This window comes from Trachurus trachurus (genome assembly GCF_905171665.1).
Source record: "Trachurus trachurus genome assembly, chromosome: 19".
NCBI classification, from domain to species: Eukaryota; Metazoa; Chordata; class Actinopteri; order Carangiformes; family Carangidae; genus Trachurus; species Trachurus trachurus.
Genome location: NC_139913.1, coordinates 23927049 through 23940560, shown reverse-complemented (window position 1 = coordinate 23940560; position 13512 = coordinate 23927049). Strand labels below are relative to the sequence as shown.

At 40.1% G+C, this 13512-nt stretch overlaps 1 protein-coding gene across 1 annotated transcript in view; it reads right to left on the bottom strand.

The window, feature by feature from the left end:
* The window catches only part of LOC311002292 (protocadherin-15-like), a gene marked incomplete at both ends in the record, with an annotated part of 162954 nt that overhangs the window by 92461 nt on the left and 56981 nt on the right, over positions 1-13512 (bottom strand). The window contains 4 exons of the mRNA XM_083993613.1: positions 368-461; positions 2975-3054; positions 3498-3630; positions 12904-13005. Coding sequence (XP_083849739.1) covers positions 368-461; positions 2975-3054; positions 3498-3630; positions 12904-13005 — 409 coding nt within the window. The remainder of the gene's footprint in view (positions 1-367; positions 462-2974; positions 3055-3497; positions 3631-12903; positions 13006-13512) is intronic.

The window sequence follows — 13512 nt, the reverse complement described above, 5'->3', positions numbered from 1 at the left end:
CCTCGCTTGTGCCAAATATTATTTTCCCAGGTAGCAACATGTTCTTTTTCCACTCATCCATTTTTTAAAGCTGCCAGGCCTGGAGCCCCCTTTTATTTTTCATATCCATCTAATTACTTAAGTATTTATATTGGTCTAAAGTTCAGCGTTGTAAATCGATTGAGGTTATTAAGATAATAACTAACACTGAATAATGAGTGTTTCTAAAGATTCATGCTTTTACATCTGTCTTTTTACATTAATACCACAGCTGAGGGATTTGGATTCCCTCCCTGCAGCCACTCAGATTGATTCCACTGGGAATGTGAAGCAACTCAAGTAAAGACAACCACTTAATATATCTGTGTGGTACATCTGAGTTTCTTACCCCATCTGGCTGTCCGTCTGAGGCTGTGACCACCAGGGTATAATAATCCACAGACTCCCTGTCCAGAGGCTTGTCCAGAACCAAATACCCTGAACTGGAGAGAAAAAACACAGTTAACCCTCAAGGCATGGGCTTGGAAATATATCAGTGCAGAGAAAGTGGAGTAAAATAGAAAAAAACAAAACAAAAACCAAACAACAGTGGTGCCATCGTCCGAGAGGTTGATTGTGAACCGTGTAGATCATGTTCAGACTGATACCTGCAGCTGCTTGTCAGACGGTCCGGTGCCAACTCTGGTAACATGGGAACTAGTTAACTAAACTTGTCTTGTTTCCTGTCTCTCCTTTTTAATATACACCAATTTACAGACACATTTGGAACTGCTGATAACCAATGCATGAAGCCTTAACACCCACAGTGGTTTTAATTGGTACTGGTGATGCAGATGGTTTCTGATACTCAGCACCTCAACCACAATGAAATAAAGGAATGTGCTCTTGCTACAGTATAACGGCCCAGAGAGTGATGTGCCATTAAAAAACCACTATGTCTGTGCAACACAGATAAGAGTATACATACATACATAAGACATAAGAGTATTTATCCAAATACTGATTACATCCAGATTCATTATAAATTAAATACAGACTAGATTTTGTTTCAGTGGCCAACATCAATATATTACTGGGAGATAAAATGTGGCAGTAGCAGACAAAGAATTGTGGTATTCTGGTTTGAAGGATACAGAACCAGTAGCCACCTCATTGAATCAATGCCTCATAAATCACAGGGTGTGAATTATTAATATGGTTCACGAGTCATATATTTCCACTTTTGTGAGTTATTCATTGCATACAGTTCAATAATCAAAAACCACCCAAAACAAAAGAAGGAAGAGATAAAAGTCAGATATAAGGGCAAATGATTACAGCACTAGTAAATGTGTTCTCCAGAAGATCAAGAGACTCTGGCTAGCCTGTCTGAGGCTCCTGACCAATCACAACCAGAAGAAATCTTTGATGTTAGCCTTGATAGATTACGCTTTTTGTTTTTCCAAGTGAAGATTTACATAATGATTGAAGTGTTTTTAATTTAAGCTCCTTTCATGGATTAGAAACCATGTGAATTGAACATTTTTATCCAAATATCAGCTGTGTGTGTGTGTACATGCAGGCTGTGTGCATGTGCATATGTTAATTGGTCTACAGAGGAAGAGATGAGAAGCTGTTTTATTTTTTTAAATAAACCATGAAGAAAAAAAAACAGTTCATGTATATTTATGGCTGAGTTGGGAAAAGCAATGAATGTGAACACGCATGCACACATACACAGTCTTATCTCCTCAGCTACGCCAGACATGTTTTTTTTCCCTCTTCACACACCTACTGCTCACAAAGCGAACATCTGCTGCGACATGTGGGGTGGGCCTACAGCAAATCCCATTGTTTCACAACGCGCCCAGAGATACCTTTTTCAAACGATACAAACTGCTCAAAAAGCTCATCGATCCCGCCAGCATCCCGCACTGATGCTACTTTTATTTCTCTATAAAACTAATCAGAATCTTTTCTCCCCTATTAGAGATAGGGGGAATGAGAGATCGCTCTATTCTGTGCCCAATATGAGCTGCATGGTGTGTTGCATTTGTGCTACGGAAAAAAAGAGGAAGAACTTATTGTGTCGTAAAGGAGAAAACACAGCTGAGGCACTGAGGGATTTTTGGCACATGTATTGGAATATTTCACAATGTCTGACAGAATCCATCAGATATTCCTGGAGTGCAGAAATTAAAGCTCTTCAATTCATTTTAATCTTTTCCATTGTGAATTTCTGTGCAGCTGAACTCTTTTAGTTAGTACTTCTCCTTAAATCCTCATTTATCTGTCAGTCTTTCTCATTGTTTCCTTCCCAGCTGTCTAACACTTCGTCTCTCATCTTCTCTTCTGCCATGCCTTGCTCTCTTATCTCTTCCTCTACCCTTTATTCTCTCTCTCTCTCCCCCTTCCTCATGATTCACCCCCTTCTCTCGCAGTCTTGCGCCATACTTCCCTTTGTTACTCTCTCTCCTTCTCCCTCCAGAAATGCAGATACGATCTTTCCCCTTCTAATAAGTAATAAATGAATAAATAAAACAAGCCCTCAGAGTCTGTATGTGTATGTGTATGTGTATGTGTATGTGTATGTGTATGTGTATGTGTATGTGTATGTGTATGTGTGTGTGTATGTGTATGTGTATGTGTATGTGTATGTGTATGTGTGTGTGTATGTGTATGTGTATGTGTATGTGTATGTGTGAGCGTTTGTGAATGCAGGAGAGAGTATTGGTGTGTTTATGTGAGGCCCTTGGCGGAGCTTGAGCCCTGAACGACATAATTTAGACTGCTTTCAACTGCGCCCACACACACAAACACACACACACACACATACACACACACACACACTATAACTACATACTGGTATATTGCCATGCTTGTACAGTAAGCGTACACTTACACAGCGCACATAAGGAGAAGGATATCATAGGATTTTCTGAAAATATTAACGTCAACAAGCTCAGAGGATTTCATCAAACAATTATAAGTGAGAGTTTAGCGTGTGTGCACTCACTCCTGCTGCAGTGCAAAATGTCCATGGGGGTCTCCACTGTGGATTTTGTAAGCGATGGGGTCCCTCTCCCGATCCACTGCCTAGAGATGTAAACGGAGACATATACACACACGCTTATTCTCTTTACATGCCACACACCACTGTTCCCTAAGCAGGGATTCTTGTATTGCAGGAAGTAGCCTCTGCAGTTGCCAGGGGCTACGTGAAGAGATTGTGGAGTGGCTCCATTAATTTGAAAAATAGAAATTACAGTTTGATTTACATAAAATACATTTCCACATGTTGAGTCAGCTTTAACTCTTGAGTTTGCAATTGATGCGAATAATGTTAGCAAGGGAGCAGAGAAGTGGAAGCTGTTGGCTAAAGGAATGAGTAAACACTTCAAATAATTAGATAGAGGCAATTCATAAGTAGTTGTTATAGACAAAAAGTAAGATTAATTGCTGGAATAGTTGGATTTATTGAGTGGATAACAGTTGATATTAGCTAAAAGTGACAGATAAATATTTGTGAATGAGTGTACCTGCAAATTGAGCAGTGTAGCTCCAGTCCTCATAGCTTCACTGATCTCCAGGCTGTATTGTTGCAGGGGGAAGTGAGGAGGACTCTGGTTGTTTGGGGGTAAAACTTCAATATAGACGGTAGTAATGGATGACCTGGTGGGAGAGAGCGAAAGAGACATAAGAGGAATGGGGCTGTGAGGAGACGAAGACAGCCAGAGAAACAGATAAACAGATGAAGGAGGAACAGTAGTAGAGAAATGTTCGATGCGAGGGGGAAAAGAGAAAGAGGAGGTCTGAAGGGCAGCACAAGAGGACAGCGGGTTAAAGAAAAAAAAACAGTGTCAGGGAGGGTGATGGTCTATTATTTAGGAGTGGTTGGCCAGTGTTTGTTTCTTTGCACTTCATGCTGTGTTTAACTAATCGATAAAAGCATGAAGTCAACAGCAGTGGCAAACGCATGAAACTGTTTTGTTTTTTTCTTCTGCTTGGCTTATAAAACTTTTTTTTTTTCTGTGCAGGGGCTCAATGTTTCTACTATGCGTTCTGACAAACGTATCCCACTGTTTCAATGATTCATTCATGTCGACTCGGCTGCTGTTTCACTGAGAGAAAAACCTCTACTTTCTGTTTGGTTATTCAAAAGTCTGTCTGGACAGAGTGACACCGTCTTGTTAGGGCCGTATTACATCATCTTTTACACTGACCTTTATTATGCTGTGTTATGAGTCTTACTAAGCAGCAATATAAACCTTATTATACACTATAATGTACCTTATTAAGCAGGGTTAAGAACTACATTATGCAGGATGGCACATTTGTAGACCTCCAGAATCTAACTAAGCTCTGCACCACATCCTGACCTTTAATATCACACTAGAATTAACACTAAAGGGTTGGTACACATGGAATAAATGGAGTGATAATATACTGGTTATTGTGAAGCACAGTTATAAAACAAGTCTAGCGAAAACATGATGAGTGGATCTGGAAATTTCTCAGGTAAGCCGACTTGATGAAGTTGTTTCAAGACAGAATCAGATAAGCAGACGTTTTACATAATGAAGTTTAGTAGATTTAAGAAAAAAAAGGATAAATTATGTTGAGTTTCTTTTTTCCCAGTAATGACAACATAAGAAAATGCATCCAACAGCAGATTGTGTTACTTTGCAAAATAAAGTCTTAATTACATTGTGTTTACTTCCCCTTTGATAAACAGCCTCAGCTGCTCAATAAGCTGTACTCACTGGCATTTTCTAATCAACATAACACTGGTGTACTACTGTAATGACCTACAACTGACAGTGCTTGTTTATTTCTGACACCATAAACTGCTAGTGTCCTTGTGTCAGTTTTTCTTTGTGAAAATGTTTAATCACCTGGGTCACAGTCACCACGTTTCAGCTCTCTGGCTCATTTGACTGCTTATATAATTGGGAGAAAGCAGTGAACAAACTGCAAATTGAAGTAGGACCCAACTGAAAACAGAGCTGACATCTGCTATATCAATTATTCAGAGATGATTCAGTCTGGACTTGTGATCCTGAACAACTCCGTCCCAAAAGAACAATAAGATGCGAGACAGCTGGGAGTAGCCGGAGGTCAATAATGACCTCCAAGTAAAATGCTCCACTGGCAGGAAACATGACTTTGTGAAGACAGCAGCAAAAGCTTTTGGGATATATGGTGTGTTACATCACCACAATAAAATAATGCTCAGTGTGTAATATCATCGATCTGCTTTCCAGCCTGAATGTGTAGATGTACCACTGATCCTAGTGGCATACATCTCTGGTCTAATGGTAAAAGTCTTGTTCCGTGTTCCACAGAGACCCAAGAAAAAGAAATTAAAATCAATGTCCACCTTTTTACCCTTAGAAAAGGGTATCGCACCAATGTGGAGTCACAGTTGGTTAAACTTCATGAGTTATATATTTATATCATCATGACTTATTATAAATGAAGTTCCAAAAAAAAAAACACATTAATAATCCATATGGTGGGATCACTATTACTATTTAAACCAGCGCTGTCACACTATCAGATTGTCATATAAGATTGTCATGAACAGAGTTCATTTTACAAAGACAATATGATCGCAATATTTATAGGTCATGTGAAGAAAATGAAATTTAAAAAATGCTGTCAATCAAAAATGTCCTCTACTTTGTGTACTATACTAAAACAAAATCAATATTTCTGTTTTCCATTGTCACTATTATTATGTCGCACTTGATTGATTGACAGCCCACCAGCCTATTAAGTGACGTTTACATAAAGTACATTGAATTATTTAAGTTACATGAAAAGAATAGCACTCACATACAGGTGAAACAAAGTGTGCCACTCCTGTCCTGTAACGTCCAATCAGAAGTTTTTAAGTTGTAAATAAATACCACTAATGAACAAGCTGAACGGAGCTCTGTTTCCCAGTTTTGTCTCCACTTGACACCAGTGATGTGGTGACTCCGAGTTAGTTTCGTTCGCCCCAAGCGAAGAGATTAACTCCACTCAAACTGGGTCATCAACTGTAAAAGCCAAAGAACCTCGGGTCTAAACAATAGCCCACAAAATCTGTTTACATTCACAATAAATAAATAACAAGATAAAGGCTGAAAAAATGTAAGCCAGCAGCGAGAGTGAAAGCTGGTGTTTTATTAAAACAATTCAGATGGCATTATTGATGAAAACCGATTATTCAGTGAAGGTTCCTGCTGAAACTTTTTGTCTTCTAGTGAAAAGAATCCTTCCGCTTTAAAAACTCTTCTGTGTTTCTTATTTAATATTCATCCTCCCATAGTCCTCATAGTTATTTACTTGCTCCCCCTTGTGTAGCAGCACACAAACACAAACCCACACATGTGTACATATGACTATATTTGCAAATCAAATTTTTGGTTGGGACAAATTTAGAGAGAGTGAAGGTGCTTAGTCCGGAGAGTGACAGACTTGAGACAGGGTTGTATCTGTGAGCATTTTCTGATCACTTCAATGTTGAGTCACCACTCAGCGCGCACAAATAACCGCCTCCTCCTCTGTCATTTAGAGTCATTTACTGGTCCAGCAAATCATTATTAGGTTAGGGGGGATGTTTAGGTGAATGACTTCATCATTGGTGCACTTTACGTCCTGTTTGTTTCACTCTCACTGAACTCAGTGTCACTTCTCTGCTCTTCTCACAGAATTCTGGGACACGTAGAGCGTTTTCTTTAGCTGAGGTGTAAAACCGTACTTTGACACCTTGAGTCTGTTTTATTTCAACCTATGGATGCATTTACTTTGATGTTTATTGGGCTGTGAGCGCTGTTGTTCTAAGCAATCAGTAGTAGAGTGGCTGATCTGATCCTGCACAGATACCGACAGAAGACTCTGCTGATGCTGAAATCGTTCCAGTTCGGGGCCGCTAGACAAGATGTTTATTTGCTTTATCTGTTGAATATGAAATGTAATTTCTGGCTTAGAAGCGAAGCTCATTTGAGTAGATTTTATGTGTGTCACACAACCAGAGGAGCAGACTTGAGTCACATGTCTCAAATCACAATTCTTTAAAATGCATAATTTGAATAATTTAGAGCTGCAATATGCAAGTTCTTTAAATCAAACTAGGACTCTCTCCCCAGCACTCCCTCGCTTGCCCAGCACTTCACCAACACTCTTGCTGTATTTGCTGTATCAGTTAATATAAGAACAGGGAGCTGGCTAGCCTCAGTCAACCATAGCGAAGAGGAGTAGCAGACCAGAAATGCATTGATGGACAGCTGTGAGCTCCCACCCCTGACTTTGGCCTTTTCTGATTGGTTAGAAGGACGAGGCTGCCTCAAAAACTTTTTTAAGGAAATGTCTCGACCTCCCTATCTCTATCTCTCCACTGCGGCCAGGACATTCGGCCAGTCAGAAGCATCTGACAGCACTTCTCAACAGGATATGTAGACCAAAACAAATATAATAGGAATAAAAAGTTGCATGGTGTCGCTTCAACTTCCTGGTTGGCACTGGCAGACAGCAGCCTACTGCCACTGATGATAATGTAAACATGGACATTAATAATAGTAATAAAGTGTAGTATAATAGTATTAACACTAATGATACAGTTCCCCGTCTGTTGACATAAACTTTGATTACATTTGGTAAATGACACGTAATGATGTATTTTGCGCTTTTACTTTATGTTACTTTAGTGTCATAAGGGCATCATTTAGCTCAGTTGGTAGAGCAGAGGCTATAGTCCTCGCTGCAGCTGGTCCCGATTAAAGGCCAAAAAGCCCCAAAAATATACTTAAAGGGATATGCCAACTTTTTTTTTTTTACGTGTCTTGCCTCACTCACTAATTAGCTTAGCTCAAACGCTGGAAGTGTATAGGTAGTGTTAGCCTGCCTCCACCTAACGTCATCAGAGAAACTCTTCAGCAACTCTAAACGGAAACCGGCGGGCCGATCTTCGTCTCAGAGCTGACAAAACTCTCCGGTAAGGCATCTTGAGCGGTCAAATGCCGGTAACGGGACCAGATCGGTCAAAACGGAGGGTTCAAGCAAAGACGCTTTATTTTGGTTCAAGCTAGCTACATCAAGGGTAGGTTAGCTTCCTATTTCAAAGTAAAAGCACAAATTCTATCATCATGGTTTTCTGTATGTAAAGGGCAACGGGTGTTTTATTTTGTGAAAGTAACCAGAAGTGCGTTGGTCACAACGGCTAGCTTGAGTAGCGCCGAATTCGTCCGAACAAAATTGTAAACAGCTGGTATTTAGACAAATTAACGACACACTGCTGATCTAAACGGCTACTTTCTCGCCTAAAAATGTTTGAAATGTGGATAAAGTGATATATTTACAGAGTTTAGAGCTAAAATGAAATCAGCTTCTGACTGCTGATTTCGGCTCAGGTAGGAGGCAGGCTAACACTACCTATACACTTCCAGCGTTTGAGCTAAGCTAATTACGGGTGATACGGCTCCATCTCCCTTGTTACTGCACGCACAGTCAAAAGGATGGTGTCTATCTGCTGGTCATGGACTCGGGAGTGAGGCAAGACACAAAAAAAATGTTGGCGTATCCCTTTAAAAAAAGAAAAAAAAAAGATTTCCAGTGTCATGCCTTTAACTTGTAGTGCTTGTAACTGGTATTGGACAATATCAGATTATCTAATGCAATTAGTGTGAGATGCAACTACAAATAATAACATGACAGTTACTAATGCCTTTTATACTTTGGGGCTGGGATGTTCGCCAACCCCTTAACTCATTGAGTGCCAGCCCTTTTATAAAATGGTCAGTGCCATGTGCCAGCGTTTTGAGGCATTTTGAGTAATATTTCAAGACCCAGAGAATATTTTGTACTATGACTCTGAAAACACCAAACAGCTCAAAGGAAAGAGGATATTCTCTATTTAATTAGGGAAAAAACCATTTGTTTGTACCTTGTTCCATTCTTGATTTATCTTAAGTTGAATAGAGCCTGGTTGCACCAAAAATACCACTTTTTTTCTAGAAAGCTGAGAAAAATACATTTTTGTGAAAGAGAAAAACAGTGATTTATCCGTTTTAATTTTGGCTTCAAAAACATGTAAGACATCTGAAAATGTCATTTCACATGTTTTTTCATTGCATTAGTCTCAGAACTGAAGAAGCCTCTTAGATGAGGGGTGAAACATCTTCAAGCAAGAGAAGAAGTCCAGTTGCTTTTTTACTAAAACTCCACAAGAATAAGATGACCTGGATGACCTTCATGGACACGTTACTGTATAAGATAGTTCTACAGGTAGATACAGTAGATGATGTGTCCCACGGGTGTGGATCAGTTAAAAACCACATGAAAGTAAAGTGACTACAGTATTAGCTATTCACTTTACTAGTGAGTAATTCATACTGAGTAATACGTTTTTGTAATTTTAAGTGCAGTAACTTGCTCTTTACTGTTTGTTCAGAAACATCAACTCCTTACCACCTCATACAGTCATTTACTGCATGCCTTGTAAGGTACAGTGTAAAATTCTGTCTTTATCTCTCTCTATCTATTTATCCAGCATCTTATCCCAGCTCATCTCTTCTCTCTGGTGGTTCCCTCTTCTCTCTCTTACCCTCCAGTTTGATGAAAGTAGAAATGAGACCCCTGAGCATGAGCTGTTTTCAGTATTCTGGGGAGCATCTAACTAGGCCATGCAAAAGCGCTTCTAATCTGAATGAAGCCTGTTAGTACATCCAGGGTTCTTCACCAGGTCTGGCCCCTCATAGCATGGGATTCAGACACTGTTTTTTCTGTTTGTTTTTTGAAAAATGTTGTCACCGATGGCTTGTTGGTGCCCACCAGGAAGAGGACACACCGCTCACTGTGGCTGCTGACCCGGACTTTTAACAAATCACGCAGCGGACATAGATATTGATTGGTTTTGCGGGTTATGTTTTCGGCTGAGATAAACTGGGGGTCTGGGGAAATTTGGGGGCAATCTGTGAGACGATCACTGGAACCACCTCAATCTGCAGTGGCTCACAGTCTGTATCGATTTGGCAGATACTTACCTGGAGCCTAGAGAGAAGAGAGACCATGCTGGTTTCATGACACCTGACACAAATTGCCAAACCAAGCAATTTATTGCAATGTTGACAGAACACAATTTATAATTCTAAAACATAAAAGACATCATAATTTTTTTTTTTATCATTAGTTTTGTTTAAGTGAATTGATTTATTAGACACATCCCACAACTAAACAATTGAATTTGTTTTATGAAGTTTTGATTTTTGACTTTGACTTTCCTTCCTAGTTTTTGTGGGTGTGGCCTCCTTCTTAGTTCACTCAAAATTTAAATTTCTCTGAGTTACAGGGGGTCTCGGCGTAGCAGTGCATGTCAATATAACAGTTGCAAATGGATACCAACTGTCTTTGTAACAAAAAGACACACCAAAAAACATCCAAATACCTCCATGCTGCTCGTATGTAATGTCTTGTATTGAAGCCCCGAAATGCAAAATTGTTCCAAATCACGCGAGATTTGGACGGACCAGGTAATCAGTGCGATTACTGACGCCGGCACAAATTGTGCGAGATTTGGACAGACCAGGAAGAGGAGCTTCAGCTGCAAACAAGCTTGAAATATAGACTTATTTAATTTTTTTCAGAACAATTTGGCATTTTGTGGCTTCAATACAAGACGGACATTACATACGAGCAGCATGGAGGTATTTGGATGTTTTTTGGTGTGTCTTTTTGTTACGAAGACAGTTGGTATCCATTTGCAACCGTTATATGGACATGCACTGCTACGCCGAGACCCCCTGTAACTCAGAGAAGCCACGGAGGACTCTGAAACTTCTCCCAGCCCTTAGTCCACATGAGGGGGAGTAGATAATGGGTGAAATTTGAATTTTGGGTGAACTATTCTTTTAAGAAGCTTCTAATCACTTTCAAGTTAATATGTATTCTTAAATCATATTACCTCACTATTTGATCATAGCAACAGGTATTACAGATATATTTCCTCTTTGTATCCCTGTATCACAGCTGAGTATGGATAGAAGCTTTGTATATACTGACACTGCAAAGGGAAGGGATACATTCATTTGACAGTGTGAACACGAGGACTGGTAACAGTGAGCGAGAGAAAATATTGAGTCTTTCCTTTAAATGGCAGACTGGGTTCAGCTTTCAGCTTGGCTTGGTGCGTCAGGTCTCTAAGACCTTACATTCAGGTACAGACACTAATCTGGAGTGACGAGCACTTCAAGGAGCAGCGAGGGGTTCAGTGTGGAGTTCACTAACGCTCACAGGAGATGGCGTGGTATCGTCTGAAGGACACACACATACACAGAACGCTTATACGGCTTTCTTATAATCTAACATTTGACCACTGCCATTTTAACATCAGATAGTGTATTTTAAACAGTTAACAAGGGAAATTCAGCCCTTATAAACCTAAAGAATGAATTCCTTCTAAACCAGCCCAACCCAAGATCAAACATTGCTGCTGTATTGTGTCTTTTCCCACAAACAATGTTTTAGTTAAAGAATGTGTGTGTATTTATCCAAATGTTTCTTTTGTTTCTCTAACAGAAACGACCTCCTCTCTGCAAAGGACACTGCAGTGTTAATTTATCATTTTGTTAAGATGTGCCCAAGTGCAAAGCACCAAGAACTTCACCCAGGTGTGCTTTGAGCATGAACAAACAACAGGCTGTTATTCTGGCAGCTGCTGTACCTCAGTGTGCACAGCTTTTGTTTTCACTGATGTCAATATCTCACATGTTTTTTTTTTAGAGTTTTTCCTTATGGTGTCGCTGTATTTGATGATATGCAAAAAGACAAGAGAAAAAAAGAGAATACGGAAACTGGGAGGGAAATGAAAAGGAGGGGGAAACACGCATCAGAAGGAGCTAACACCTTTTGATGCACGTTGTCCCCCTTTTCTGCAACCTGCAAAAAGCACATGGCATGTTCCCACTGAGTCCCTGCTCTGTGATGTTTCTTGAGTGAACTTGGAGGCAGAAAGAAAAGAAAGAGAAGAAAAAACACTCAAGGAATCTAACGCTCTGCCAGTGCAGCTGCGGCATCAATCTGTAGAGCGATGTAGTCTGACCGTGTTCCAGTGAGTGAACAGCTCCATGGTTGGATTTGCTTCTGTTCTCATATACTGCACGGCTACTGCAAAAACTAAAATTTTACAATTTAAAAAGTGCTCCGTGCAAGACTTTAGCTACCAAATCGATACACAGAGTTTACACAATATATATATATTATTTTTTTTATTATTATTTTTTTTATAATGAATAATAACCCCAGTTGAAGAATAAACTGGAGTTGGGGAAAGTTATGGCACCGTATTGATCTCCTCCATGAAGGAGAGCTGAAGGAGACAGGAAACATGAGGCAGGGGAGAACGACAGTCAAAGAAATGTCACCTTATCAAGTCAGTCCTTCTCCCTGTGTGTGACGGGGCAGGAGTGCAGTAGATTTTGTTTCTCTTACCATCTGTGGTGTTTATCCTTGATGCTATGTCCTTGTGCATTTACTGAAACTGTCCCCTCCCTGACATGCAGACAGTATCATTTCCTTTAGATTTGCAAGTAGAATAACTAGCAGTGAGGAAGTTGTTCATTACTTTTGACTCAGCTATACTCTTCTCCCTTTTCTCCTTTCAGTCGCACACATATACGATTCATTTTCCCCTCTCAGATTCCTTCCATGCCATTTTCCAATATAAGACTAGAATTCGTGACACATTTTGAAAAATGAAAACGCCTCCCCTGCCAGAAAATGGTGAATAGATGGAGAGAACAGCAGGGAAAGATGAACAAGAAGGCAGCGATGGAGGGGTACCCTGGAGTGTCTGATGGCGAGTGTGTGAAAGAAGGTCTGGAAAGCAGATAACCTACCACACCTTAGCTCCAGAAAGAAAGAGGAAGAGGCTGATGAAGCACAACAGAAGGGAGAAAACTTTACCTTCTATGAGGAGCAGGTCCATTGTCCATGGCCTCTACAGTCAGAGCGTAGCTGCGTCCCACAGTCAGCTGGACACCTGCTGCCACAGTAATGACTCCAGTGCTGTGAAAATATAAACAACATAGAACATCAGCATCTTCATTTTGATACAACACTGTTTTTATTGTGGTAGTACTTACGTTATCGATGGTTTTATTTCTCTTGCAGTGACTTGCAATGGTTGTTTTAGTGGAACACTGGCATTTGCAAATCCTGCACAAGTTATCTTTGATACCATCATTAATAACTTCAATACTGATAATACCACAGAAAGCAGCTTTGACACTGCCGGCTCTGTGTTAGTTTAAGGAATTGCTTGACATTTTGGCAAATATGCTTATTCGCTCCCTTGCTGAGATTTGGTCCCGCTGGATGAGTGACAGCGAGCCAAGAAATAGTCCAACACACACGTCCTCTTACTTAAAACCACAATTTGTAATTTTTGCATAAACAGGATAAAATATAATGTGAATAAGCGAGCTTTCCACTTAGCACAGCAGAGCAGCAGTTGCAGTATGTCACCTACCCACACATGGTGCATTCAGGCACAGGTTTCAGTGTAGGTCACCT